The following is a 27,461-nucleotide window of genomic DNA, read 5'->3' as shown; positions in this document are numbered from 1 at the left end:
CCCGTGGACTGTAGCCCGCCAGGCTCCTCTGTCTATGGGATTTCCCAGGCAAGAATACTGAAGTGGGTTGCCATACCCTTCTCCAGGGTCTCTTCCTGATCCAGGGATCAAACCTGGGTCTCCTGCACTGCAGGCAGACTCTTTACCATCTGAGCCACCAGGAACATCAAACCTATGCAGGGTTGGCAGCCTGGAAAGATAGAATGAGCTCCCCATCCTAGCAGGTATGAACAGGGGCCACATGGTCTGAAAACCCCCCTGAAGCTCCTCCCTGTCCCCTCAGTCTGAGCATCTGCACTGCAATTGTGTTCCAGCCATGAACACCCACCCCAAGGAGATGGTGCCCCTCACGGGCAGAAGAGCCACCATTCCCTTTGTGAACCCTGTCATCTTGCAGGAGAAGAGGCCGTCAGAGATCACCCCCACCAAGAAAAGGTAGGGCCAGGAGGTTCGGGCCTGGGTGCTGCGGTGAGAGGCACGGGAGGGGCCTGGCACCCACTTCAGGGAGCCCTTGCTGGGGGTGGACCCGAGATTCCATTCTCATCTCATCTGGGGTGCCCTGGTGCCCAGCCAGGTATAAGTGGGTGTGGGTGTGTGTGTGTAGGGGGCAGCCCTGCACACTCTGGGGCTGAGCTGGAGAGGTCAGTACAACTGGAGGGACTGGGGCACTGAGGCAGAAACATTCAGAAAGGCTTCTGGGGAGGCAGGGAGTTGCTGGAAGTCATCTTGAGAAAAGGAGCTGAGAAGTGGGTGGAAATTCCAGGTTAGCAGGGGCTCCCTCCTGGGTACATTTTCCATGTCCACCGGGGGGCTTTCATAGCCACTGGGTGCCCAGCCAGGTAATTCAAGCTCTCCAACTCCACCTGTGTAAGGGGGACACCAGTCCATAGAGTGATGGTTAATTGCAATTGTGCTGACAAGGTGCTTGGCAGAGAACTTGTTGGCCTGATGGTGTTTTATTGCCTTGAGCTTTGTCTTCATTGTCATTATTGTCATTGTCACTCCCCAGGGCCCCTGGGAATGGGGCAGGGCTGGGACAATTATGATCACTTCTCAGGTGAGAACACGGAGGAGGTGGGAGCAGACAAAGTACTTTTCTGGGGTCGTAGCTGGCCCCTGAGCTGCCCCCATTGCAGTCCCCCCACCCCCTCAGCTGACTTGGTGCCCTTCAGCCTGAGTAGTGGCTCAGACAGTAAAGAATCTGCTTGCAATGTGGGAGACCAGGACTCGATCCCTGGGTCAGGAAGATCCTGTGGAGAAGGGCATGGCAACCCACTCCAGTATTCTTGGGCTTCCCTGGTAGCTCAGCCGGTAAAGAATCTGCCTGCAGTACAGGAGACCTGGGTTTTATCCCTGGGTCAGGAAGATCCCCTGGAGGAGGGCATGGCGACCCACTCCAGTATTGCTGCCTGGAGAATCCCATGGGCAGAGGAGGCTGGCCGGCTACAGTCCATGGGGTTGCAAAGTCAGTCCATGACTGAGCGACTGACACTCCCACTTTCAACCTGAGCGCCCTCCCTCACCCCAGCTCTGCTTCCCTTGGACCCGGGTGGGCCCTGGGTCTAGCATGGCCTGTTTGCCCCACCTTCTTTACCCCATCCCAGGCCTGTCTTAGGCCGAGGTGAGTTTGGTGCTTTCTCTTCTGTTGGTTTGAGTGATAATTGCTGAGGTCTTTTGAGTACTAGGCCCAGGCTGGCGAGACTGGGACACGAGAGAAAGAACACCCGCCTCTGCTCACAGTCTGGATGGTGAGGGGGCCCCAGCAAGAATGTGGGGAGTGGCCTGGAGAGAGGGTGGGCTGGGCCCGAGGAGGGGCGGGTTGTTCTGATTCTGTGGGTACTTTGTAGAAGAGCTGGTGTTACCGTGGATGATGGCAGGTGGATAGGAAGGGAAAGAACATCCCAGGCAGGGCTTGGGGCAGGAACCAGGGAGGAGTCCCATATGACTAAAGTGCTGGGTAGGCGGGGGGATGAGCCCCTCTGAGGCTGGGTCTTGGCTGTCAGTTGAGATTGGATATCTTGGGGCAGTGGGGAGCTATGGAGGACTTTTGTGTGAGACGGAAGGCATGGCAAGATTTGCATTGTGGAAGTGATACTCTTGGAGAAGGAAATGGCAACCCACTCCAGTATTCTTGCCTGGAGAATCCCCGGGACAGAGGAGCCTGGTGGGCTGCTGTCTATGGGGTTGCACCGAGTCAGACATGACTGAAGCGACTTACAGCAGCAGCAACAATACTCTGGGTGATCTGTGGGGATGATGGATCAGAGGGGAGTCTGTTGTGATTGTTGCCCAGGTGATAGGTGGTGAGCCTGGTGGTGAGCAATGGTGAAGCAGGCAGGGATCAAAGAGGTATTAGCATCACGGAGTATCAACTATGGGAGTGGAGGGAGAAGGAGGACTGAGAGACATTACCAATCCTGATGGGGGGACCCGGATGGATGACAGGGCTGTCTCTCACATCAATACTTCAGAGGAGCAGGAGCAAGGTCAGGAGGAAAGAGCCAAGTTCAGGTGTGAAATGTTGGCTGAGAGGTATTAGAGGCACATTCAGGTAGAAGCTCCAATCTGGAGCATAAGAGAGAAGACTGGGTGGACATGGAGATCAGACAGGTGTCAGAGGCCTGTGGGGGAAGCCTGTTTCTGGAGAGGCTTGCTTGAGTAGAAGCAGAGATATCTGGGTTTTGTTTTTTTTTTTCCTCATGGCAAATGGGATCTCGGTTCCCCAATCAGGGATCGAACACCCATCCCCTGCATTAAGCACAGAGTCTTAACCCCTGGACTGCTAGGGAAGTCCTAGAGCAGAGATATCTTTGAACTAAGCTTCCTGCCTCCCTTCCCTCTTCCCTCCCCTCTCACTTTCCCAGGGGAGGTTTGGACCTCAGGGAAGGACTGAGGACAGCGTTCTAGGAAAATCCCAGATTCTTCATGCAGTCAGACTGCCCTTCTGGGCCCAGCCTGGTTCATGAACTTAGTTCCAGGGTTAGCTCTGCCCATGACCCCTGCCCAGCCAAGGACCTGGTGTGAGGTGTGACCTTGGTCTTCTGAATAGGTGATCCCTTCTCCTTCCCAAGGCTTTTTGAGGGCCCTCACGTGCCTACTTCTCCCCAGACCCCATAGATTTAGGCATCTCCCTCAGAACTGAGTATAGGACTCAGGTTTACAAAGAAAAAGAAAATTAAATATTATATATAAATAAAGACGGCAGTTCTGACTGCTAAGGAAATATGTACTAATGGTGAAATTGGAGGCACCAAAAACTCCAGATTTGAGGGAAATTTTTGGACCTGGAGTTTTTCCTGAAGCATCATGCACCTCTCTGTGAGAGGCTGCTGGGGCTCCTGTCCCTGGGCCTCACCTTGCCCAGGGATACAGGCACAGGCCGAAGGCTGTAGAGGCACTGGCCCTGAAGCTCAGAGCCCTTGGGCTCTCCATGGGACAAAGTAGGAGAGATAAGTTCCTCCCCAGCCCAGGGGTTGCCTAGGGATTGTTCTCTGCCTTCAAAGGAACAGAAATGCAGGAGAAAGGATGCAGGGCTGTCTGCCTACCTGTGTTAACGACAGGTGGTTCCTTTTGGGCTGGGTCAAAGATAGGAGTAAACAAAGAGCACCTGCTACAGGTCAGGAGCCAGGATGTCACCTGGCCAAGACCTTGACATCTGCTCACACTGGTGGATGAGATACGGCACGTGCAGGGGCAGGCAGGGCAGATGTGGGACAGGCCGTCCCAGGAGTTAGCTCCTGACCCACAGCTGGGTACTTTCCAGCTCAACTCTCATTATCCTCCTTCCCAGACACTGAAGACCTCCTTTCTCAGTCACAGCCTTCATCTTCCTGTTGAGGGAAGCAACCTCCCACAGTTTACAGTTTAAGGTTGTGTTGGTCTGTTTCCTTATTGGTCTCTCCATCTGTCCACCTGTTTATCCAGCCAAGTATTCATTCCTCATCCATCCATCCATCCATTCATCCTTCCCACTATCTGTCATCTACCTACCTATTTAACCATCCACTCATCTGTCCAACCAGTCATTCTTTTTTCTATGCATTTATCTTTTACCTATTCATCCTTACACTCATCCACTGTCAGGTCTTCCGAGTGTCACGATCAGGGCTGGGTTCTAGAGACTTAGGATGCTGCAACTGTAGTTCCCGCCACTGAAGAACTTAACAGCCGAAAGACAGTGTGTTGTTGTCTAGAGCAAGGAAAGCAATGGCTTCACTGTGCTATAACCTGGTCTCTTCTTACCAACCCACTGGAACAGGAGCTTTGCAAGGGGAGGCATTTTTGTCTACTTGTTCATCACAGTGTTCCCCAGCTCCTAAAATAGTGCTTGGCACATTGTATGTGTAAATGTTTGTTAGTAAATGCACTACTGAGCCCAGAGAGGTAAGGTGGGATGGAGGATAGGGCAGGGGCTGGATCAATTGGGGAAAGAGCTGCTGGTGTGAGGGTCATCAGGCTCTGCCTGGAGACAGTTAGCACATCTCAGCCAGGATGTTTTGGGACTGAGTTGCTAGCGGATGTGTCTGTAGTGGCTGGGTCAAAGCTACCATAGTGGTGTGGGGAAAACTTTGGGGTGACAGTTCTGGGGGACTGCACGGGTACAGAGAAAGGTGATCAATTGCATAGGATGGTCTCTGATGCCCATTTCAGGTGGACGGTCCATAAGGAGACAGTTCTGGAGCAGCGCTGCTCCTGAGTCCAGGCCTTAGGGAGCATCTAGCCCAGTCTCTGTAGGTGAAGACACTTGACCCAGAGAAAATGAGTGACTACCTGGGGTCACACAACTGGAGTGGCAGAGGCAGCCTAGAACCCTGGCCTTAGGCCCTCAACTAGGGGTTTGTGCCTCTCTTTTGGAAGAATGATTTGATTTTAGGTCAAGTCAGAAGGTTCCTTTTGATGGGCAGGAGACAGGAAGGTGGGGGCCAATGTATCAGTGAACCCTGCCCTCACGTCGTTTATGCCCCATTTCTGGACTAGCTCTGAGCCTTTCAGGCTTGTCTGGGCCTAACTGGGAGGGAGCACTCAGCAATGTGGGCACCCTTGGCAGGAGGGGCTGCAGGACACACAGGTGAACAAGCCCTGCCCTAGCTCTAATGGGCTTGTTTGGGTGTCCCCCCCCCCCCGCCCCCACAGTGCACACTTCTTCCTGGAGATAGAAGGGTTTGAGCCCAACCCCACGGTGGCCAAGACCTCTCCCCCCATCTTCTCCAAGCCCATGGACTCCAACATCCGGCAATGGTGAGTGCTCCAGCCCTGGGCTCCAGCGGGCAGGCAGGGACTCGCCCTGGGCCACACAGTCAGGCCTGGCTGTGGCATGCTACCACTGCCCATTTAAAAACTGGTCCCTCCCCACTCCCTTCTAGTGTCTCTGGCAACTGTGATGACATGGATTCCCCACAATCTCCTCAGGATGACGTGACAGAGACCCCGTCCAATCCCAACAGTCCCAGGTGAGCCGGGCTCTCCCCCTCCTCCCACTGTGCCCCCAGGCAGCGCTAGGAGGGCAGGCACCAGGACTCTGCAGAAGAAAGAGGCCGCCACTGCCGGGCGCTGGGACAAATGTCTGGGCCCATGGCAGTGGCATGTAGGTCATTTTTTTGCGGGAGGGAGGGAGTATTATATTTTATAAAAGTAATATCCATTCATCATAAAACACCAGAATAACAGCATGCAACAGAATGAGAACTTAATGTAATGCCATATACTTAAACTAAAAATACATGCATGCAACCATCAAACATCAATGTGCGCTTTGCAAGAACACACACACACGGAAGGATTACACAGCAATGTGTTTCTACAGCTGCCTATTTTGAGTGTGGGGGTAGGGAAAGAGATATTTGAATATATTAAAAATATTCAAACAACACAAAATATGGAAGTGCAATTTCTCTTTCTGTGATCTCGTGCTTTCGAGGTCAGCACAATGAATGGTTAGGTGCTATCTTTCCAGATCATTACTATGTGGAACTAGAGATACAGTTTGCTAAAACGTGATTGCCTTTAGATTAGAAGGGGAGCAGCACACAAATCCCCCTCCCCCTTCCCCGAGCACTAAGGGCGGGGATGTCAGGTATTGTGATGGGCATCTGCAGATGTAAAGGCTGGGGCAACGCCCTGTGAGCACAGTGGCTCTATCGGAGGAAGGTGAGATCCTGCAGAGGGGCGGTGCATGTGTGGTGAGCTGGAAACATTTTCTGGCCTCAGCGCAAACCTGGCCAAGGAAGAGCAAAGGCGCAAAAAGAAGCGGCTGAAGAAACGCATCTTCACGGCGGTGTCGGAGGGCTGCGTGGAGGAGTTGCTGGAGCTGCTGGGGGAGCTGCAGGAGCTTTGCAAGCGACGCCGCAACGTGGATGTGCCTGGTCAGTGCCCGCCCCTGGCCCAGGGCTCAGGGCTGGGGCTCCTGCTCGGCCCCTGCCATCCACCTCCCTCCATCCCCCAACCCCTAGCCCTGCCCTTCAGCCTTAAAGGCTGGGCTGGCGACTTTGAACCTGATTCCGAGGGCAATGGGGAGCCATGGAAGGGCTTAGACAGGTGGTGGTCATGGTCTGGCTACTCGGCAGAGGATGGGGGTAAATACGGAGACGGCCGCTGTTCAGGCAGAGCTGGGACCCCAGCAGCAGACCTGGGAGACGCAGAACAGCTCTTCCTGGACTCAAAGACGTGAGGACTGAATCCAGGGCGGTGCAACTTGGACTTGGGAGACTTGGTGGCTGGTGGGGCCTGAGCCGTCCTGGGGACCAGGGAAGTAACGAGTTAAAGGAAGGCGGATAGCTCTCTGTGTAAGCAGCCAGGGTTAGGGGTGGTGGGCTTGAGATTTCTGAGGTGGACAATGGGAAGTCAGGCAGTGGGACTGCCCCCTACCAGGGAGATGGTGCAGAAGGCCAAGAGCAAAAGGTCTTGGAGGAGGAAGAACTGGACAGGAAAGAGGGAGGGGAGGAGCTTGGGGCAGGGAGCTCAGTGGAGGGCCTGGGCAGGGTCTTGCGGTCTGGGGCTGCAGCCCCCACAATCCAGTCTCCCCTCCTCCGGGCTGGGAGGGCCAAGGGCAGCTGGGACCCCACTGTACTGTGGCTCCATCCTGCCCTCCTGCCTGCAGACTTCCTCATGCACAAGCTGACGGCCTTGGACACGGGGAAGACCTGCCTGATGAAGGCCTTGTTAAACATCAACCCCAACACCAAGGAGATTGTGCGGATCCTTCTTGCCTTTGCTGAGGAAAATGACATCCTAGACAGGTTCATCAACGCTGAGTACACGGAGGAGGCCTACGAAGGTACTTGCCTATGGGGAGTCGGATCATGCCACACAAGCACTGCTGTCTCTGAAGCTCAAAGCACTTAACATGGTGCCCAGCACCTTCCTTCATTCTACAAACAATCTTGAGCACTGACCATGTGCCAGGCTGTGCTTTTGGCTCCAGAGCACAGGATTGAACAAGACAGATGCAGCTTGTTGGCTCTAAATAAGGTATTTTCAAAACTGATGGAAAATGTATGAAAAGGAAAGTTTAAAAAAAAAAAAAAAGAAAAGATAATGTCATCAAAAGTGACTGGGGATGGGCAACTTTAGTGTGGGCAGTCAGAGAGCACCTGAAGCCAGCATGATGAGGATCCAGGACAAAGCAAGGGCGAAAGCCCGAGATAGGACTGAATTTGACACAGCTGAGTGATGGCAAGAAGGCTGGAGATGAGGCTAGAGAGCTGGGCAGGGCTAACACATGGCAACTAGTAGTATTGTCATCATCATCAACATTTTTTTCAAAAAAATATGTCATAGGCACCATGTCTAAAATATAAGACACTCCATTTTAAAAAAATATTTATTTTTATTGTTCCTGGTCTTAGTTGTAGCACATGGGAAATTTAGTTGTGGCATGTGAGATCTTTAGTTGTGGTCTATGTGGGATCTAGTTCCCCCATCAAGGATTGAACCCAGGCCCCCCTGCACTGGGAGCATAAAGTCTTAGCCACTGGACTACTAGGGAAGTCAAATCATCATTGTCACTATTACAACCCCATGTGGGTCTCAATTTTATGGCTTCTCTCTGAGGTGGGCTGGAGAGGGGGCAGTGAGACCAAACTTGGGATGTTTCCTGCTCAGGAAATCCATTGTGAATTATCAGTAAGGTGTGTCTTTGATTTTTTGGAGTCAATAGACATCCTGTTAGGATCTTATGATATGCTTGTGACAAAAATGACTGGCCCAAGAATAACTGGATGTCATTTTGCTGATATGTCATGGGTGCTAACCATGCCAGCTTTTTGCAAGTGGGAATCTGGCTTGGGAACTTAACTTTTCTCATGGGAGAGAGTAATTTTATTTATATTTATCTATTTATGTATATATGTGTGTGTATATATATATATATATAATTACTATTATTGGTTTTTGCCAGTCTGGTGGGTGAAAAGTGTTAAATCATTAAGTTCAAAATTTCCTCTTCTTGATTACCACTGATTCCAATATCTTTCATTTTCTGTATTGGCTGTGTGTATTTTCTTCTCTGTGAAGTACTTGTTGATAACCTTTTCTCAGTTTTCTTTTAGGCTGCTTGTCTTTTTATTGATTTCTAGCAGCTGTTAATTCATTATGGACTCTTAAAAACACATTGACGCTTTTATACATCTCAAATATTTCCCCCAGTCTATCACTTGTTTCACTTTCTTTAAGATGTCTTTTGAAACACAGAAATGTGTTTAATTTTTATACAAACAAATGTGTTTAATTTTTATGTAAGCAAATATGTCAGTTTTTTCCTTTATGGTTTCTGCATTTTGGATTTTGCTTAAGAAGGTTTTCCCTGCAAAAAGTCACAATATTGTAAAGTAATTATCCTCCAATTGAAATAAATAAAGTTTAGTTTACAAACAATTTACCAGTTTTTAAAAACGCTTAGTTTTTTAATCCACCAGGCTTTATTTTTATGTATGGCATGATGGCAACTCTTTGGAAAATGCTATTTCTGGTAGAAAGCTCTGAGACCTCCCCACCCCCCAGGCTTCTGGTCCCTTCGGTCTGGAGGTTCTCTAGGCTCCTTAAGCAGGATCAGTGTCCCCCTGCCCCTCCCTGCTTCTTCTTCCCTGTTCTCTTTCTTAGTCATCAGGGCACTGTGCACCCAGCACCCAGGCTAGATGCCTGGATCTTGCCTGAGGCACGCCTCCTCCAAACCCCACAGACCACCCTGAGGACTCTTCCTCCTAAGGATCTTTGGGTGCACTGGATGGACAGCTCTTCACATGTCTGGGCTCCTTTTAACACATCTTCCAATTTTGCAGCCAGAGTGATCTGAAACACATATGAACAAAACCCCAAACTTCAGTCATGTCACGTCCCTGCTTCAGTGCCTCCTATGCCTTCCTGTAGCCTTTAAGATAAAGTTCTAACCTCTTTTTTAAAAAATATGTAATATTTATTTATTTGACTGACCGAGGTCTTAGTTGCAGCATTTGGGATCTAGTCCCCTGACCAGGGGTTAAACCCCGGTCCCGTGCACTGGTAGCATGGAGTCAGTCACCAGACCACTGGTGATGTCCCTGAAGTTCTAACCTCTTATCCTGAGTTAGGAGGCTTTGAGTCGGCCCCATTCAGCCTGGCTACAGGCTGATCCTGATCCCAGCTGAGAGGCCACTTCTGGGAAGCACCCCAGTCCTCCAGGTTGTGTTAAGAGCACCTCTGGGTACCACAGCCCCTGTACTGCCCCCATCATAGCACTTAATTCTCAGGGAGACTGTGAGCTTCCAGAGGACAAGAACTAAAACTATAGTCCTGTCCCGTCGTGTCCCCATTGGAGCACAAAACAGATGTTCCAAGGATAATCCTTGCTTCCAGGCAAGAGTGAATGAAGCAAAGAATGAAGTTAGGACTCTTGTAGCTGGGCGCCGCAGACCAGACAGGCAGCTAGTATTTCTCCATGGTTACATGGAGGGTACAGAGGCTAGGGAAGGGAACGGCCAGAGAGGGTGTGGTACCCCGGGTCCCAGCTGCTGAGCGCCCCTCACCCACCCCGTCCGGTCCACAGGGCAGACGGCGCTGAACATCGCCATCGAGCGGCGACAAGGAGATATCACCGCGGTGCTCATCGCGGCCGGGGCCGACGTCAACGCCCACGCCAAGGGGGTCTTCTTCAACCCCAAGTACCAGCACGAAGGCTTCTACTTCGGTGGGTGCGCCCCCGCCCGGGCTGGGGTCCAGGGTCTGGGGTCCGGGGTCTGGGGTCTGGGGTCCAGGGTTCGGGAGGGGGCGGAGGGCGGAGTGGGGCTCCTTCCCTAAGAAGGGCGCTAGCAGACTGAGGGCTGGAGACCCCACTGCCAGCCTCTGCCTGCTGGGTTGTGTGGGAGAACCCTGGAGGACAGAGCTGTAACCAGGGAGGCGGCAGGGGCTGATGTATCCGAATGGGACCACCAGGCTGGACCAGAGAGGAAGCCGCGGAGTCCTGGGGAAGATGGGGAGCCTGCATTCCAGAAGTGTCCCCTGGGGGTCTTAGAGGAGACAAAGCCATTCACCTCAGCAGCCCTCTGCAGGGAACCAGGACCAGGAGGGAGGGCAAGGAGAGAACCTCAGTTTAAACCCTATTTGATGGGAGAGGAGACAGGTTCTGAGAAGGGAAATGACTTGTCCCAGTGTAGCAAGGAGCCGATGTAGGCATTCAGGCTATCAGCTCTGGCTTCTGTTCCCTGTGTCTAGTACCTCTCAGGACTGCAACAGGGAGTAAAAAGGGAGAAGATGAAAATTCCCTGGCTAACACTCTAGGGAGTCCAAAAACAATTGGGGTTAGGCTGTGTTGTGTTAAGTCGTTCAGTTGTGTCCAACCCTCTGCGACCCATGGACTGTAGCCCGCCAGGCTCCTCTGTCCAAGGGATTCTCCAGGCAAGAATACTGGAGTGGGTTGCCATTCCCTTCTCCAAGGGATCTTCCCAACCTAAGGATGGAACCTGGGTCTCCTGCTTTGCAGGCAGATTCTCTACCATCTGAGCCACCAGGGAAGCCTTATCCCAGATGAAAAATAAATTTTTTAAAATATGTAATTTAGATACAATAAAGTTACTCATTTTAATGTAGTGAAGTGAAGTCGCTCAGTCGTGTCTGACTCTTTGCAACCCCATGGACTGTAGTCTACCAGACTCCTCCTTCCATGGAATTTTCCAGGCAAGAATACTGGAGTGGGTTGCCATTTCCTTCTCCAATTTTAATGTAGAGTTCTGTTCATTTCCACAAATGCATGCAGTTGTGTAACCACCACTGTGATCAGGACAGGGAACAAAGAGCTTCATCTCACCAAAAAATTTCCAAGTACAACTTTGTAGTTAACTCCTCTTCCTAGAAGGCCCTGATTGATGGCCATGGATCTGTTTTCTCTTCTGGGTGTTTTTTGTTTTTATTACTGATTTTAACCTGCAGGACTAGTTAGCCTACAGGACTAGATGGGTCTGGGCAGCCTCTGGTCAGACCTGGGTGGGAAACCTTCGTCAGGTGGGATGAGGAGAGGGGACAGGATGGAGACTGGCAGGGAAACAGCATGAGACCCAATGTCCAGCCCTGATTCTGTTCCCCACTTTGCTGTGTGACCATCTGTGAGTCACTTGCCTTCTCTTTCCTCAATAAACATTTGTCATTTACTATATACACCAGGCATTGTTCTAGGTATTTGAAATATATCTGTAAACAGAACCAAGATCTCTACCCTCATGGAACTTCCATTCTAGATGGGAGAGAGACCATCAATGATAAACGTGATGACTAAGAATGTTATGTAATAGGTTAGAAAACAGTAAGTGCTGTTGAAAAAAATAAACAGTAAGTCAAGGGGAGGGCTTCCCACGGGGCTCAGTGGTAAAGAATCCACCTGCCAATGCAGGAGATGTAGGTTCAGTCCCTGGAGAAGATCCCCTGGAGGAGGACATGGCAACCCATTCCAGTATTCTTGCCTGGAGAATCCCATGGACAGAGGAGCCTGGTGGGCTACAGCCCATGCAGTCTAGAAGAGTCAGACACGACTGAGCACAGCATGGCAAAGTGAAGCAAGGGAAGGTGATCAGGAGTTCCGGGGCAGGAAGGCAGTGGGTTTCAATTTTAAACAGGGCAGTTAGGGTGATTCATTGAACAGGTGATGTTTGAGCAAAGACAGAGGTAGTGAGGGAGGAAGTGATGCAGCAGAAGGAACAGCACACCTGGCAGAGGGAACAGAATGTGCAAAGGCCCTGAAGTAGAAAAGCACCTGTGTGTGCTGGGGAGGGGGGCGGGGAAAGGAAGAAGGCCTCTGTGGCTGGAGGGGAGTGAGTAGGGAGGGAGTGGAGGGGATGATGTCAGAAGGTGTAGAGCCTTGTAAGCTGTTGTTGGAACCTGAGCTTTTGTTCTGGGTGAGACAAGCCTTTTGTGTTAACAGGATCAGTCTGGCTGCTGTGCTGAGGACAGGGTTAGAGGGCCAGGGCGGTAGCAGGGAGACTCATTAGGAGGTTGAAGCAATGATCCAACTTCAGTCTCCCACTCCCACTCCCACTGAGATGGTCAGGAGAAGCACCAGTCCTAGACCTTGGCAATCACCGCGATCTAAGGTCTGGATCTTAGATCTTGACTAAGATCTAAGTCAAGATCTGGCCCAGGAGAGGACCCAGCCGCTGTGCCCCCCTCCCCCAGGTGAGACACCCCTGGCGCTGGCAGCCTGTACCAACCAGCCCGAGATTGTGCAGATGCTGATGGAGAATGAGCAGACGGACATCGCCTCGCAGGACTCGCGGGGAAACAACATCCTCCATGCCCTGGTGACCGTGGCCGAGGACTTCAAGACGCAGAACGACTTTGTCAAGCGCATGTACGACATGATCCTGCTGAGGAGCGGCACCTGGGAGCTAGAGACCATGCGCAACAACGACGGGCTCACACCCCTGCAGCTGGCTGCCAAGATGGGCAAGGCCGAGGTGGGAGAGCTGGCAGCAGGCGGGAGGGCAGCAAGCACGCTCTCCTGGGGGCCCTTCTGAGTGGCCAAGCACACAGAGTCTTGGCCAGGCAGCTCGGGGGCCCACCCTCAGGACTTCAGACCCTGACACTCTGGGTTTCTGTCTCCCGTCCTGGGACCCCATCATCTGGGCACGGTGGCGGAGCCTTAGGGCTGTGGCGATGCAAGCTCTGGCCAAGGATTCCTATGTGGCGAGGCAACCACGCGGAGGCTGAGTGTCTGACCCTCGGAGCCTTCAGCCTCTTGTGAGGACGGGAGGCCCAGAATGTCTGCTCTGCATACAGAGCTAATGTGCTGCTGCTCCCCAACTCTGGGGAGACCCAGCCTGTCTGTCCAGTTGAAACATGGAGCCAAGTTCCCAGTGGAGGACGCGGTGGCTGGTGGCCATTAGTGCCCTTGAGATGTGGGCCAAGGAACTCAGGTGAACTGGGAGCCTTGGTGAAGACTCAGCTGGGGAGGGCTCTAGTTTCTCCAAGTGGCTGGAGCCGTGGCTTGGTCCGATTTCCAGGGCAGGACTCAGGTTGGGGCTGGGGTCATAGCAGAGCCTCTTCTGCCTTCATATCTTGAGCCCTGGGAGGGGACCAAGGCTCTGGGGAGGCTGCAAGGGGGTGCTGCGTGGGGGTGGGGTGGGGGAGGGGCTGTTGAGCAGCCCTGGTGGCACAGCTGTGCCAGCCTCAGGGCGGCTGCTGAGGGAGGCGCTGCCCCGAGGGCCTTGGGTCCCGTCCCAGTGCTCAGGGCTGGTGCCCACAAGGGACCTTTTCATTCTCTGCGGGAGGGGTGGGGAGGGAGAACAGCTTGGACAAAGGAGCAATTGTGTGTATGCCTGCCTCCCCAGTCTCCTGCCTACCCCAAGGACACAGCTTCCTGGGGGCTTTGAGGAGGGTCATTGTGGTTGCCAAGCTGGAACTTTCTCCAAGGACCGCTGTGGCATGTGAGGTCCCTGGGGAGAGCCCAAGATGAAGTTTCCTGCATACAGCCTGGCCCCATGACCCCCTGGTTTCCTGAAGGAAAATATGTCCTCCCTGTACCCTAACCACTCCTTGTCAGTCTTGGGGAGTCCCCCGCACCCTTCCCGCTCCCCTCCTCTCCTTCACTCACTGTTCTTTGGACATCTTTCTGGACGCTGCTCAAGTTGGTCACTGTGCTGGGAATAGAGATGCTTAGGACATGCTTAGGACACAGTCCCTGTCCTTGGATTCTTCTAGGCTGGGCTGCAGGAAGGGGAGGTGTGCCCTCTCCCCAGAAGCTCCCCGCCTGGTCTGTAGAGACTAGGCTCTCGTGTGAGATGACGTGGGGATCCCATTGGGTCACGTGAGATCAGGGCCCTGACATTGTCTTCCCCATCAGGACTCTCTTCCGGGGCCTTGGGTTGGTGCCCCAGGAAGTCCTGCCACATCTTGTGGACCCCAGGGCTCGCTTTGGGGAACTAGTAAGCTCTCCATCTTGCCTGCACTTTGGGACCACCCAGGAAGCTCTACAACATGCAGATGACTGGGTGTCCCCACCCTCAGAGATCTGGATTGAATTAGTCAGTGGTGTGGGAATTTTAAATGTGACCCAGTAACTCTGACATTCAGCAGAGAGCGAGGCTAGCTGACCTAGGTTTCATGAGTCTCTCTGAAAAAGCCTGGTGGCTTCCTGTGTGTTAGTTGCTCAGTCATATCTGACTCTGCGACCCTGTGGACTATAGCCCACCAGGCTCTCTGTGCATGGAATTCTGCAGACAAGAATACTGGAGTGGGCAGCCATACCCTTCTTTGAGGGATCTTCCTGACCCAGGGATCGAACCTCCTGGATTGCAGGAAGATTCTTTTACTGTCTGAGCCACCAGGGAAGCACTGGTGCTTCTTAATTTTTCAAAAAATTTAATGTTTTAATCTTCTTTTGACTGTGCCATGCAGCATGTGGGCTCTTAGTTCCCTGACCAGGGATCAAACCCATGCCCTTGTGTTGGAAGCTCAGAGTCTTAAACACTAGATTGCCCAGGAATTCCCAAGGTTGGTGTCTTGCATCACTCCCTGACTGGCCAGAGCAGTGAGCCTCAACTGGCAGGGTCTTGACTAGGAGTGGGGTCTGAAAGCTGGAGAAACTTCTAACTCAAGTTCAGGTCAAACAGAAATTGCTTCTCAAAATGGTCAGTTCCTAGATTCTTCCCTGAACAGACTCCTCAGCTGGTGGAAGGATCTGTGAGCTGATTGTGCAACTCTCTGAAGTCTGCAAAGAGCCTTCACCCCTTTGTCTCTGGTATTCACAGTCTCTGGTGCAATGTGCAGGTCAGCAAGACTTGTGCTCATTCCACAGATAAAGCGGGGCCCCGGGGTCACAGCAACAGGCGCTCAGCCAGGCTCTCATGGGAGACTCTTCCCAGGCCCTGTCTGTTGTGGGGGTGGGGGGCCCAGCTGTGCTGGCCCCGGGCCCTGTCCACTGGCTGACAGTTGTTCCTCTTCCTGTCCCCAGATCCTGAAGTACATTCTCAGCCGTGAGATCAAGGACAAGCGGCTCCGGAGCCTGTCCAGGAAGTTCACCGACTGGGCATACGGGCCCGTGTCATCCTCGCTCTATGACCTCACCAACGTGGACACCACGACCGACAACTCGGTGCTGGAGATCATCGTCTACAACACCAACATCGACGTGGGTCTCCCGGCTGGGCTGGGGAAGGGCAGGGGGCGGCAGGCTGGGCCTCAGGCCAGGGGTCCTGGGAGACCCCATGCTACTCGCTGGACGTGTCTGCTGCCCCCGTTCCTTAGCTTCAGTGGGTGGAGCAGGTGCTGGGGACACCTGTTCCCAGCTGACCCTGTGGAGGGGTCTCCTGGCCCTATAATCCTGGGCAGGGTGGGGGTGGGGGTGTAGATCTTCTCCATCTTGTTTCCCCCCAACTCCTCTTATTGTTTGAGCTTAGAATCCCCTCTTCCCTAAACCTGGCCTCAAATGGGGGTCAGGGAGTGTACAGTTGGAGCAATCAGGGAGGTCTTTCTGGAGGAGGCAAGGTAGGGAGGTCAGTGAAGCTGAAGGAGGAAAGAAAGGATCAGCAGTGGGAAGTTTTTGGCTCTTGGGGGAACAGAGGCAACACATCTTTTACGTTTTACCGAGACTTGTGCCTCCCAGCGCCTGCCTTGCTTGGGGTCTCCCTGGCCTCTCACAGCAGCCTGACTGGTAGGGCAGGGATTGAAATCAGTTTAATGGAAGAGGACTGAGACCCAGAAAGGGTCAAGGGTTTTCCAAGGGTCACACAGTGAAGGGGGGCCCAGGAGGGGCCAGAACCCCAGTTGTGGCCCTGGTCCCACTTCTAGCCCTCACTCCCCACTGTGCGTCAGATCCTCTTGCCAAAAGCACTGGGCTCCTGTGGTGCTTGGCTATGCCTGGTTGCACTGGGGCCTCAGGAGCTGGAAATTACCCTCCCAACATTTCCAGCCAAACCAGTTCATTGGCCCCTTCTGCTGGGGCGGGGGGGCGGGGGGGGGCACTGCTGACTCAGCGTTCCCTTTGAAATGAGGGCCCTTTGAAAACGGTCCCTCCCTCCCTCTCATCGCCATGGTGACCGGTGCTGTTCTATGCCCAGAACCGGCATGAGATGTTGACCCTGGAGCCCCTGCACACGCTGCTGCATATGAAGTGGAAGAAGTTCGCCAAGTACATGTTCTTCCTATCCTTCTGCTTCTATTTCTTCTACAACATCACCCTGACCCTCGTCTCTTACTACCGCCCCCGGGAGGAGGAGGTGTGTTGGGCCCCTGGAAGTGGGGGATGAGGTGGTTAGAGCTGCAGGAGATGGGATCCACCCCACGTGCATATGGGGAAACCAAGGCCCAGAGAAGCCAAGAGATTTGCGTGGGGTCCCCCGATTGTCACGCTTTACAGTGTCTTGGACATAGACTACGTCTCCAACGCTGAGTGGAGTTCAACCCCAGGTGCTTAGTCCCAGGCGGACCCCTGCTGAGGGAGGCTCAGGGAATTAGGAGCCCCAGGCCCTGCCCAGGCTCCAGGTCTCAATCTGGAGCTCACTGGGTGTTTCTGCTGTGGGAGGAAATGCGAGGAGGTGGAGGTCACTTGGAGAAACTTTCCCACCAATCTGAGACTCAGTTTCCTGTCCAGTCACATGAGGCACAGAGTCTTGGCTTTGACTGTGTGGTGGGGCCCTGTGAGTGTCCGGATACAGATGGGACAGGCAGATGCCAAGAGGTATGAGGAAGTTGTTAGCATGGATTGAATCATGCTTCTCACCGTAGAATTCTGGGTTCCCACTGCGGGTGGGGTAGGCAGGGGCTGGGGGCTGTCCTTCTGTGCTGGCCCTTACAGAGAACAGGCTTCATGCTGGCCTCTGGTCCAGCTCGAGGGCCCGGCATGCGTATGTGCATGGTCGCCCCAGAGGGGGCACTATCCCTGCCTTCCTCCCTCCGCATCCTGCACCTATCCATTCCTCTCCCTTCCTCCATAGGCCCTGCCACACCCTTTGGCCCTCACGCACAAGATGGGGTGGCTGCAGCTCTTAGGAAGGATGTTTGTGCTCATCTGGGCCATGTTCATTTCTGTGAAAGAGGTGAGTGGGTCACTGAGCGCTCCTGGTCTGGCCTGCAAGGCAAGCGGGGGGAAGCAAGCTCTGTCAGCTACTACTGCTGGGGGACTTTGGGGACTCATTTCCTCTTTAATTTTAGATTTACATAAATAAGCAGGCTTATCCTACCTACTTCATGTATCCATCCCTCCATCCATCTGTCCATCTCTCTGCCATTTATCTGCACTCCCAGACACTCAGTGTCCCTCCGGTCTTCTCCACCATCCATCCAATCACCTGTCGTCTCTCATCCATGCAACTCTCATTCATCCATTCAGACACCCACCTGTTGTCCTTCCATCCTTCATCCAACTGTCTTTCTGTTTGTCAGTTGATCCATTCATCCATCCAGCTGATGAATCAGCAGGTATATTCTGAACACCTTCAACATGTGTGGCCTTGGGGGAGCTGATAGGGATGGAGGGAGTCTGCCCTCTTTGAGGTTATTGTCTGGTAGAGATTTCAGATGGACACAAATACCCAAGACGGTAAGATAGACTTTGAAGATTTCTGATAGAGATTTCAGATGGACACAAATACCCAAGACTATAAGATAGACTGTGAAGATCTCTGGTAGAGATTTCAGATGGACACAAACACCCAAGACTGCGTAAGATAGACTGTGGAAAGAGCCTGATGTTGGGGTCAGACCTGTGTTTAGAAGAGAGATGACTTTTATTTGGGGATGGGGGAGGTTAGGAAGGCTGGAAGGTAGAGATGTCACTTACTGTGGTAAGGTGGGGTTGGCATGAGGACACTGGGGAGAAGGTGTTACAGGGCAGGTGTGGGGAGCAGCGTACAAAAGCTCAGAGGCTGGGAAGCTAGGCCGTATTTGGGGAATGGCAGGTAACTGTGTGGTCCTGCTGCTTTGTGGGTTCTGGAGTGACGATGGGGATGAAAGTACGAGATGTAAGAAGATCGGGGGGAGCATCCACTCTTACCCTGGGGTTGGCTCTGTCCCCCAGGCACCAGTCCCTTTCCATATCCCTCATTTGGGCTCTGGTTGGGCCTTCACATGTTCCCCTGGTCCCTGAGTCTCAGTCCTGGGGAAACGCCCCCTTCCCCAGGTCCCCCAGCGAGGGGCACGAAGAGGGGGCAGCTTTTCTTTCCTTTCTGGCCGCAGGGCATCGCAATCTTCCTGCTGAGACCGTCAGATCTCCAGTCCATTCTCTCAGATGCCTGGTTTCACTTTGTCTTGTAAGTAGGTCTGTCCCCTTGGTCACCACCTCACAGACAGGACTGAAGTCCTGTATGAGGACTGCCATGTCCCTCTGCAATGGCCACCCTACTGTGTCACCCTGTCCCAGTCCTTATGCCAAGGCACATGGCCAGGGACCTCCTCTCCCTTCTGTTGAGAGAGGCACAGAGGGGAGGACCAGAGAATGCTGAGACAGTGCCCAGCATCTGGTCGCAGGGAGAGCTGACTACAGCCTGCCCCAGAGCCCCAGGGGGACAGGCAGCATAGAGGAAGCATGTGTACATTTTAACGAAGGGACATTCCAGGCCAGTTCCTCCCAGCTGCCGTCTTGGACCCCGGCAGATCAGGGCTGGAAGGGACTTGAGAAATCACCATGTCTGATCTCATGAAACTGAGACATAGAGCAGGGAAGTGAATCACTGAGTCACGCGGAGCTTCGGGCATGTCAAAGCCAGCCCAGTGTCCCAGTCATCCTCACCCCAAGCTAGTGTGGGGTCAACTACTGTAGACCCCAGTCAGAAAGCCCGGCTCAGCAGCTTCTCTGAATGAGGTCATGTGCAGCTGATGTCAGAGGATTACATAACCCTGTCTCTATAAATAACAGAAGGCTGATTCAGCATCGTGGCCACATGAATAGAACAGGATCTGCGGCTTGGGGTGAAGAAGCATGCTGGGCTCCAGGGTTCTGTGGACCCCACCAAAGTCCCTCTTCTGAGCCTTTGGGTGGGTCTATAGCACCTTGAATCTTGACCTGATGTTTCCAAATACCTATTTATTAATAGCTGTCTTATTAAGTAGGCATGTGCCTTCCAGAAGTATGAACCGAGTTCTCCATCCCTGTGGGCGGGGCGCCCCGACACTGCAGTGAATGAATAGGCCAGGTGCAGTACTGCCCATGGTGCAAGTCACATGTGAGCCTGGGACCTTTGAGAAAGTGTGACGATCCCAGGGAAAAATCCATTTGTCCCGCCGCTGGCTTTGGTGCGGATGAAAGGCCTTGTCCAGCTCATCTGCTTCTCTTGTTTTCTTCGTGTGGAGGAAGGTGTTTGACCTGCTTCCTCACTTCAGCGCCAAATACACTGATCACCCAAATGTTTGCTTTTCACTGCACAAAATCGAGGTTGACTGTGTCCCAACTTTAACTAGTTATTTCATAATCGCGGAGACTGCCTGATGCTGTAAGCAAGAGAGGGTTTCTATCCAGATGTCTGCCTAACTGATGACAATGTTTAGGAGTAGGTTTTGATCTTGTATGTTTGGTATGTATTGTACTTTAAATTTTTTAAATTGTGGTTTAATGCACGTAACATGAAAGTTAAACTGTCTTAACCATTTTTAAGTTCAGTGCTGTTAGCTACTTTTGCATTAGTGTGCAATCTCCTTTTAGCATATCTATTACATGGCATGCCTTGTAGTTTTTAAAAAGACTTCTCAAAGTAGGTTATGGGGGACTTCTGTTATGATTGACATTTGAGTATACATGTTGTCAGCTTTGTCATTTTGATTAAAAATGGCATCTTTCACTGCATCCTTTGTCTACTCCAGAGTTCCCCAATCTCTGCGGGAATCAGAAATTACATGGATGATTTAAAAAACATCCAGCCTCCTGGCAAGCACCCTGGGCCATCTGAACCAAAATCTATTGGGCCCTGGGGAACTCTATCTTTAAAAAGTCCTTGTCAACTGCAACCAGCCCTGACTTGCATCTGGCAATGCAGTCTGCAAGGCTGGGTTTTAGACATGGTCCAGCTCATCTGGGGCAGCCTTGGCTGTCTCTTCGGTACCACCCACCAGGGTCATTGTTCAGGGCTTAAGGGAGGTTGGAGGGTTTGGACATCACTGCCCTGATGCCGAGGAGAAGTAAGTAAGGCCCTTGTTTCCTGTGTCTCCTGAACAGTTTTGCCCAAGCTGTGCTTGTGATACTGTCTGTCTTCTTGTACTTGTTTGCCTACAAAGAGTACCTCGCCTGCCTCGTGCTGGCCATGGCCCTGGGCTGGGCGAACATGCTCTACTACACGCGGGGGTTCCAGTCCATGGGCATGTACAGCGTCATGATCCAGAAGGTGCGTTGGGGATGCTGAGCCTCAGAGATGGGCAGGGAGGGGCCCCTCAGGGAAGGCCCACTCTTCAGATGGGGAAACTGAGGTCTGGAGAGGAAAAGAGACTCACCCAAGGGACAGGCCACTGATCTTTCTCTCAAATGTCATGGTCTCCCTTTGCCCTTGCTCAGGGTCTTGGAGGGAAAATATGCATATATAATGTATACACATGTAGATAGGCTTATTATAGATGTTTACCATATAAATGATGGTGTAGCATACAAGTTACAAATAATAATAAAATATACAATACTTTTTTGTTGTAAATTCCACATGGCTAGTCGAGTCTCACTGAATAATTTGTTGATTTTAGTTTAACTTGTATCTGTTGCCAACCTATGGTTGCAGTTGACAAGTGAGCATTGTGCCAATATAAATGTTGCCTGAAAATTTCCTTTGCTTTTTAAAAATAATTAATTAAAATATTTTGGGGGGCTACCCTGGGTTTTGTTGCTGTGCATGGACTTTCTCTAGTAGCAGCGAGTGGGAGCTACTCTCTAGTTGTGGTCTGAGGGCTCCTCATTGCGGTGGCTTTTCTTGTGGAGCACCAGCTCTAGGGCACACGGGCTTCAGTGGTTGAGGTGCGTGGGCTCAGCAGTTGTGGCTCATGGGCTCTAGAGCATGGGCTCAGTCGTTCTGTTGCACAGGCTTAGCTGCTCCATGGCATGTAGGATCTTCCAGGATCAGGGATCGAACCTGTGTCCTCTGCATTGGCAGGTGGATTCCTATCCACTGTACCAGCAGGGAAGTCCTTTCCTTTGCTTTAAGGAGTAAGATGAAAAGGAAACAATGAATACGTGTTGAAATTGCATTTGTTTGTCAATGATCCTGAGACACTTATTTGCTGAATTGAATAATAGTTTTCAAATACTAGAAGAATATTTCATCAGTGTTTTTATACTATTCACAATATAACAGCCACAGAGAGGATACATTTTTAAAGTTTTATCTGCCTTAACATTTTTTCCATCATTGTCTTAAGTCCAGATCTAGACAATCAACAATCTCTGACTTGTAGCTTTCACCAGTTTCTATGGTATAAATCTATGGTGTAAATCACCCACCATGGCTGATTTCTAGTTACCAACATGAATACAGAATCGGGAAAGGAAGCACAGTAAAGCATCATTATATAGTGTTTCCAACATATGGCTACAATAGATGTAAATAGCCTTAAAATTCTAGGTAATTGTTAGGACTTCCCTGGCAGTCCAATGGTTAAGACTCTGGGCTTTCACTGCGGAGGACGTGATTTCAATCTCTGGTAGGGAAACTAAGATCCTGCAAGCCACATGGAAGGCCAAAAAAGAAAAAAAAAAGCCTAAATAATTGTAAAATGTAGTAAAGTCACTTGGAAGTGATGTTTTGACTACTTATTATCTTTGTTTCTAATGTAATTTATTTAATTATGTTTACACAATCCAATTCTTAGTCATGGCTTGTTTAGCAACCAGCTCAGGAAATTCACGAGAGTGTGACAGTCAGCTCTTGTGAGCTGGTGTGAGCTGGCCCCAGCACATGGCCACTTCCAGGAAGAGTGAGGATTCTGTGTGAGATTCTGTGAGGAGAGGGGCTGATGTGCAGCCTGTATCAGCAAGGACAGAAACAGACTGCGTTCTAGGAAGGAGGAGGGTGGAGAGGACAAATAGAAGAGTCTTTCTGGAACAGGTGGGCCCAGTGCTGAGCTGTGGAGGGAACGTCGGGAAGATCCGGGGAGGGTCATGGAAGAGTGGCCCGAGTGAATGAGGGCATGGTTGGGGTGCAAGCTCGGGGGGAGGGTGGGAAGCTGGAGATCAATCTGTAGCGAATATGTGCTCAAACCTTACCCTTGAATCATGTTTCTTTCTTTGTAGGTCATTTTGCATGATGTTCTGAAGTTCTTGTTTGTATATATCGTGTTCTTACTTGGATTTGGAGTAGGTAAATGATTTACAAATAATAGCAACTGCCACATTTGTAAAGCCCTTTATATAGACATTAACATGACAGAGCATGCAGGAGCCTCAGCAACAATTATATCGGTCACCAGTGGAATGCTCACCATGATCAGCATTTCCCAACAATTATCTACGCTAAGAGCTGGCTCATTGGAAAAGACCCTGGTGCTGGGAAGGATTGAGGGCAAGAGGAGAAGTGGGTGGCAGAGGATGAGATGCTTAGATAACATCACTGACTTAATGGACATGAGTTTGAGCAAACCCCAGGAGATAGTGAAGGACAGGGAAGCCTGGCATGCTGAAGTTCATGGGGTCACAAAGAGTCAGACACAACTTAGCAACTGAGCAACAACAACAATGATTATCTCTTTACTTCTCACAAAGTATTGACCAAGGCAGGAGTCATCATCATCTCTGATCATAAGAGAACTGAGGCTTAGAGACTCCAGGATTTGACCAGGTCGCTTTTATCCAGCCACACTGTGTGGTATGCCTCCCACCTTCACATCCATCTTATGTGTCCCTCGCAGCTTCAGATAGGTTTGGCAGGTGTTTTTGGCCCAAACTGATAGATACGGAAGATAAAGTTTGCAGAAATGTGATTGACGGTCTTTGAAAAATAGGAGTAGAGTAATGCATTGAGGTAACCTCTTTTGGCCTTCCATGTCATGTTACTGTCATAGATTGCTTCAGACATATCTGTGAGAGCCTCTGGTCTTCTGGGGACCAAGGATGGGAAACCCTCTTAAAAACCTTTCTGTTTACAACAGAGGGAAAAGCACAACCTGATTTTGTTTCTAACCTCTGTGTAAAGAGGTATGATTTTGTTTTCCCAAGCCAGTTCTTTTCCCCAGTTATCACTGGCATTTGAAACTAGGCAGCTCATTGGATCTGCCTGGTACCCTTTCTGGGTCCCAGTTTGCTTATTCATTTGCTCTTTCACTTGCTTGTTTATTCATCCATCCATTTCCTCACTGATTAATTTGATCATCCATCCATCCATCCATCCATTCATTAATGAGCCACTGCTGTAGTGCATTGGGAAGAAGAGAAGAAAGAGTCCGAGGCTGTGACCAGAGATCATGCCACACAGCATTAGAAGGAGACTCAGGACCTGCCAGTCTTGGGAGAGACAACCCAGGCTACTGGAAGTTGGGAGTTCCAAGCCTGGTTGAGGAGCCAGGGACACACAGATTATAGATTATAATTGTCTACTCTGCAAGCCCTTGATGGGTCAAGGGCTGAACGGTGGGGTAGAGAAGGGAGAGAAGAGTTCGGGCTTTGTTAGGCAGAAAGGCCTTTCTGCAGTCAGTCAGGGCAGAACACCAGCCTGATGAGGCTTCCAGAGGGACTGAGGCTGGAGATGCAATTTCAATAACCAGAGAGAAGAAGACAGCAGTGTGATTGTGTGCATGTGTGTCCATGTGTGCATGTGTGCACGTGCAGGTATGCATGAGTTCACCAAGTAATTAACCGGACAGAGAGGCTGCAGAGAAGAACACCCTGTTATGTCCTCACAGCTCTGGCCTCACTGATCGAGAAGTGCCCCAAGAGCCATGAGAACTGCAGCTCCTACGGCAGCTTCAGCGACGCGGTGCTGGAACTCTTCAAGCTCACCATAGGCCTGGGTGACCTGAACATCCAGCAGAACTCCAAGTACCCCATCCTCTTCCTGTTCCTGCTCATCACCTACGTCATCCTCACCTTTGTCCTCCTCCTCAACATGCTCATAGCCCTGATGGGGGAGACAGTGGAGAACGTCTCCAAGGAGAGCGAGCGCATCTGGCGCCTACAGGTGAGCCTGGCAGAGTCCCCTCTGGGGGGAGCCTGTCATGGGGACTCAGCTCAGCACATGGAACCAGTGGATCTAGGCTGGGGCCTGGAGACCTGCACAAGCTCCCTCTGCTTGGCCAGGTTCGAGGAAGGGAGGCTCCTGGAGTAAAGGGTCCAGGGAGTGTGGCTGGACAATGGCAGGTGGGAGAGGAACTCAGGCTTATAGCTGCACTCTGCTTAGAGACAATGGTGTGATATGTGGCTGTTGAAGTGTGACCTTAGGTTGCATTAAGAGGAGTATAGGGCATAGGACAATGGAGGTGACAATTCTGCTTCCCTCCAATACTCCTTATATGCTGTGGGCCTTACACACTGGGGACACTAACCCACAGAATGGTCCAGGCATGGGAGAGGCCTGGCAACCATGCCTCACAACAGACAGTGTCAAAACTGGGTTGAAGAAGGTGAGAATTCCTTCTTGCAGAGCTACTTGGGAAAGAGGGAGCAGCTTTCTTCTGTGATCCCAGAGGCAGAAATGGGACATATGGGGAACAAGAGAGAGAAAAGTTTTGATCTGATACAAGGAAGTTACTAATTGTTAGGGCCTTCTTAATGGATTGTCAATAATAATCAGGGGAGATTAGAAAAATTATGGTTGGGAAAATTGCTGAGGGGATTCCTAGCCTGAGATGGAATAGGGCTGTGTGATGTCTGAACCTCCTTTCACCACAGGAGCTCAGAATCCTACCTTTCAGTTAGGAAACTCTGGACTCCCATAAACATAGTTTATGTGATGTTTAAAATAACTTTAACACCTTTCCCAAACTTACCTGGCTTTCTCTTTCATTTTTTAAAGTCTTTGTTGAATTTGTTACAATATTGCTTCTGTATTATGTGGTTTTTTTTGGCCTTGAGGCCTGTGGGATCTTAACTCCCCAAACCAGGGATTGAACCCACACCCCTGCATTGGAAGGTGAAGTCTTAACCACTGGACCATTGGGGAAGGCCCTGGGTTTTTGAATTCTGTAGGTTAGCCGCATCCTCAGGATCTATGCATTAAGTAAGCATTCTGTGCAGGTGGAGTGGGCTGTTTGGTGGTGTGTGTGTGTTCTTGTGTGTGTGAATTCTTGTCTGTGTGTGTACGTGTGTGGGCACACCCACACTCACACGGCGCCTCGGCGCTGGCTCCTCGGTGACACTCTTAGGCTCCTTGGTGTTTGCAGAGAGCCAGGACCATCCTGGAGTTTGAGAAGATACTGCCAGAGTGGCTGAGGAGCAGATTCCGGATGGGGGAGCTGTGTAAAGTGGCAGAGGACGACTTCCGGCTGTGTTTGCGGTAACAGAGGGAGGAGGGCTGGTGCTGGTGCTCTTCGGGTGGGTGAAGAGGCATGCGGTGTGAACGTTAGCGAAGCGGTGCTGCCATGCCATTTGCTTGTCGGACCATGGCCTCCTCAGAAGATGGAGTTTGCTTGTTTGGGGTCGCTGGCCCTGGGACAGGCTTCCTGAGCCTCAGACGGGAGAAGAGGGAGACTCTGCCCTTCTGGGGCTGCCTCTGTGGCTTTTCCCTGCCCAGTACCTGCCTTAGAAGAGATCTGCCAGCCTGGCACCCTTTGTCCTTCTGTCTCCCCCGTGTGGGTTCACAGGGAACCACTTATGTCTCTCTGAGCTCCTGGGTCCCATATCCTGGGAGGAGACTGATCCTGGAGGCCTGGGAAGATGGGCACTTGGGCAGGTTTCAAGCTCCAGTAACACTGATATGAACACACAAGTCAGGAGTCATCCTGATCCCCATGGAGGACACCCCAAATGCGGTGCTAGTATATTTGTGTTTCATGAAGTGCGCTTGGGGAATAGTGAGAATGATTATCACACCCTCAGGATCAACGAGGTGAAGTGGACTGAATGGAAAACTCATGTCTCCTTCCTCAATGAAGATCCGGGGCCCGGGAGACGGACAGGTAGCCCTGCTGTCAGGAAGCATGATGCCCCTCCTGCCTGACCATGTGACCCTCGGGGACCCTGATTTTCCCCATCTGTAAAATGGGGGAGGAGGGTTGGACTAATCCCTTCCAGCTCTTTCATTTTATAGCCTGAGTTGGAAACATTTCTGAAAGTCAAGTGGTGGGCAAGACCGACCTGGAGGCACAACTTACAGAGTGCTGTATTTGTAAAATAGTGTTTTGTCTTTAAAGCAGATTTCAACAAAATCCAAGATTCTTCCAGGAGCAACAGCAAAACCACCCTCAACGCATTTGAGGAAATAGATGAATTTCCGGAAACTTCAGTGTAAAAGCAGGACTCAGAGCTCACGTGTGTGTGGGCCATCTGATGCTGGAGCCTGGGTGCTGGACTTGGCGCTGCGTGCTTTGCAGAGTGATGGAGCCTGGCTCCGCCTGCAGAGACGAGGAATGCACCCTCATGCTGAGTGGTGTGACTGAACCAAGGGGCAGTTGTCAGTTTGTCTGAGTGGGAACACCCTGGAGTTTGTTATTCAGCAAAGAGCTTGTAAAAACCTATGGCCAGCATTCCTGAGCCTGGGAGTTCCAGGAGCCCTGAATCCTGGGTGAAGCTCCTGTGTTTACCAACTGCAGGTCAACTTGGCTGGAAGAGAGGATGGCAGGGCAGGGGCAGGGGCCCAAGGAGCACAGGGAGGAGTCTTTCTTCTCCCAATGTCTTGACAGTGTCTTGTCAGTGTCTTGACAGCCCCTAGCCCCAGCCTTAATATTCTACCATCTCCCCTACTGTGACTGGATCTCCTGAATTTAAGGGCCCCTTGACCCCATCATAGAATGTACAGGGGACTGAGCTGAGCCTGGTATCCTGGGGTCAGAGGGGAATGAGCTTCTGGAATCTTCAGGGAGCAGGAAAACACCCTCAGAATAAGTGGCCTTGGTACTCAAGGCTTAGACTGTCTCCTAACTGAGAGATGATTCTAGAAGCATAATTA

General features: G+C 51.4%; 1 protein-coding gene across 1 annotated transcript; it reads left to right on the top strand.

The window, feature by feature from the left end:
• Positions 1 to 88: 88 nt before the first annotated feature.
• TRPV3 (transient receptor potential cation channel subfamily V member 3) lies at positions 89 to 27,454 on the top strand. The gene is made up of 18 exons (XM_061143125.1): positions 89 to 224; positions 315 to 435; positions 5,134 to 5,238; positions 5,364 to 5,450; positions 6,208 to 6,362; positions 7,097 to 7,273; positions 10,019 to 10,159; positions 12,634 to 12,914; positions 15,410 to 15,586; positions 16,515 to 16,673; positions 17,391 to 17,492; positions 18,631 to 18,704; positions 20,603 to 20,768; positions 22,658 to 22,724; positions 24,262 to 24,536; positions 25,738 to 25,850; positions 26,393 to 26,472; positions 26,707 to 27,454. Exons 2-18 carry the CDS (start codon positions 317 to 319, stop codon positions 26,802 to 26,804), a joined length of 2,376 nt encoding a protein of 791 aa, XP_060999108.1. The 5' UTR covers positions 89 to 224; positions 315 to 316; the 3' UTR covers positions 26,805 to 27,454.
• The last annotated feature ends 7 nt before the right edge of the window (positions 27,455 to 27,461 follow it).

This window comes from Dama dama, chromosome 5, assembly GCF_033118175.1.
Source record: "Dama dama isolate Ldn47 chromosome 5, ASM3311817v1, whole genome shotgun sequence".
Classification (NCBI taxonomy): Eukaryota; Metazoa; Chordata; class Mammalia; order Artiodactyla; family Cervidae; genus Dama; species Dama dama.
This window is presented reverse-complemented; position numbering and strand designations above follow the sequence as displayed.

Bases quoted from the DNA above. Each gene is read 5' to 3' on its own strand.
- TRPV3 (XM_061143125.1), top strand. From the start codon at position 317: ATGAACACCCACCCCAAGGAGATGGTGCCCCTCACGGGCAGAAGAGCC. The intron at 5,239-5,363 runs GTGAGTGCTCCA...ACTCCCTTCTAG, and splicing joins GACTCCAACATCCGGCAATG to TGTCTCTGGCAACTGTGATG. The intron at 18,705-20,602 runs GTAAGTAGGTCT...TCTCCTGAACAG, and splicing joins GCCTGGTTTCACTTTGTCTT to TTTTGCCCAAGCTGTGCTTG.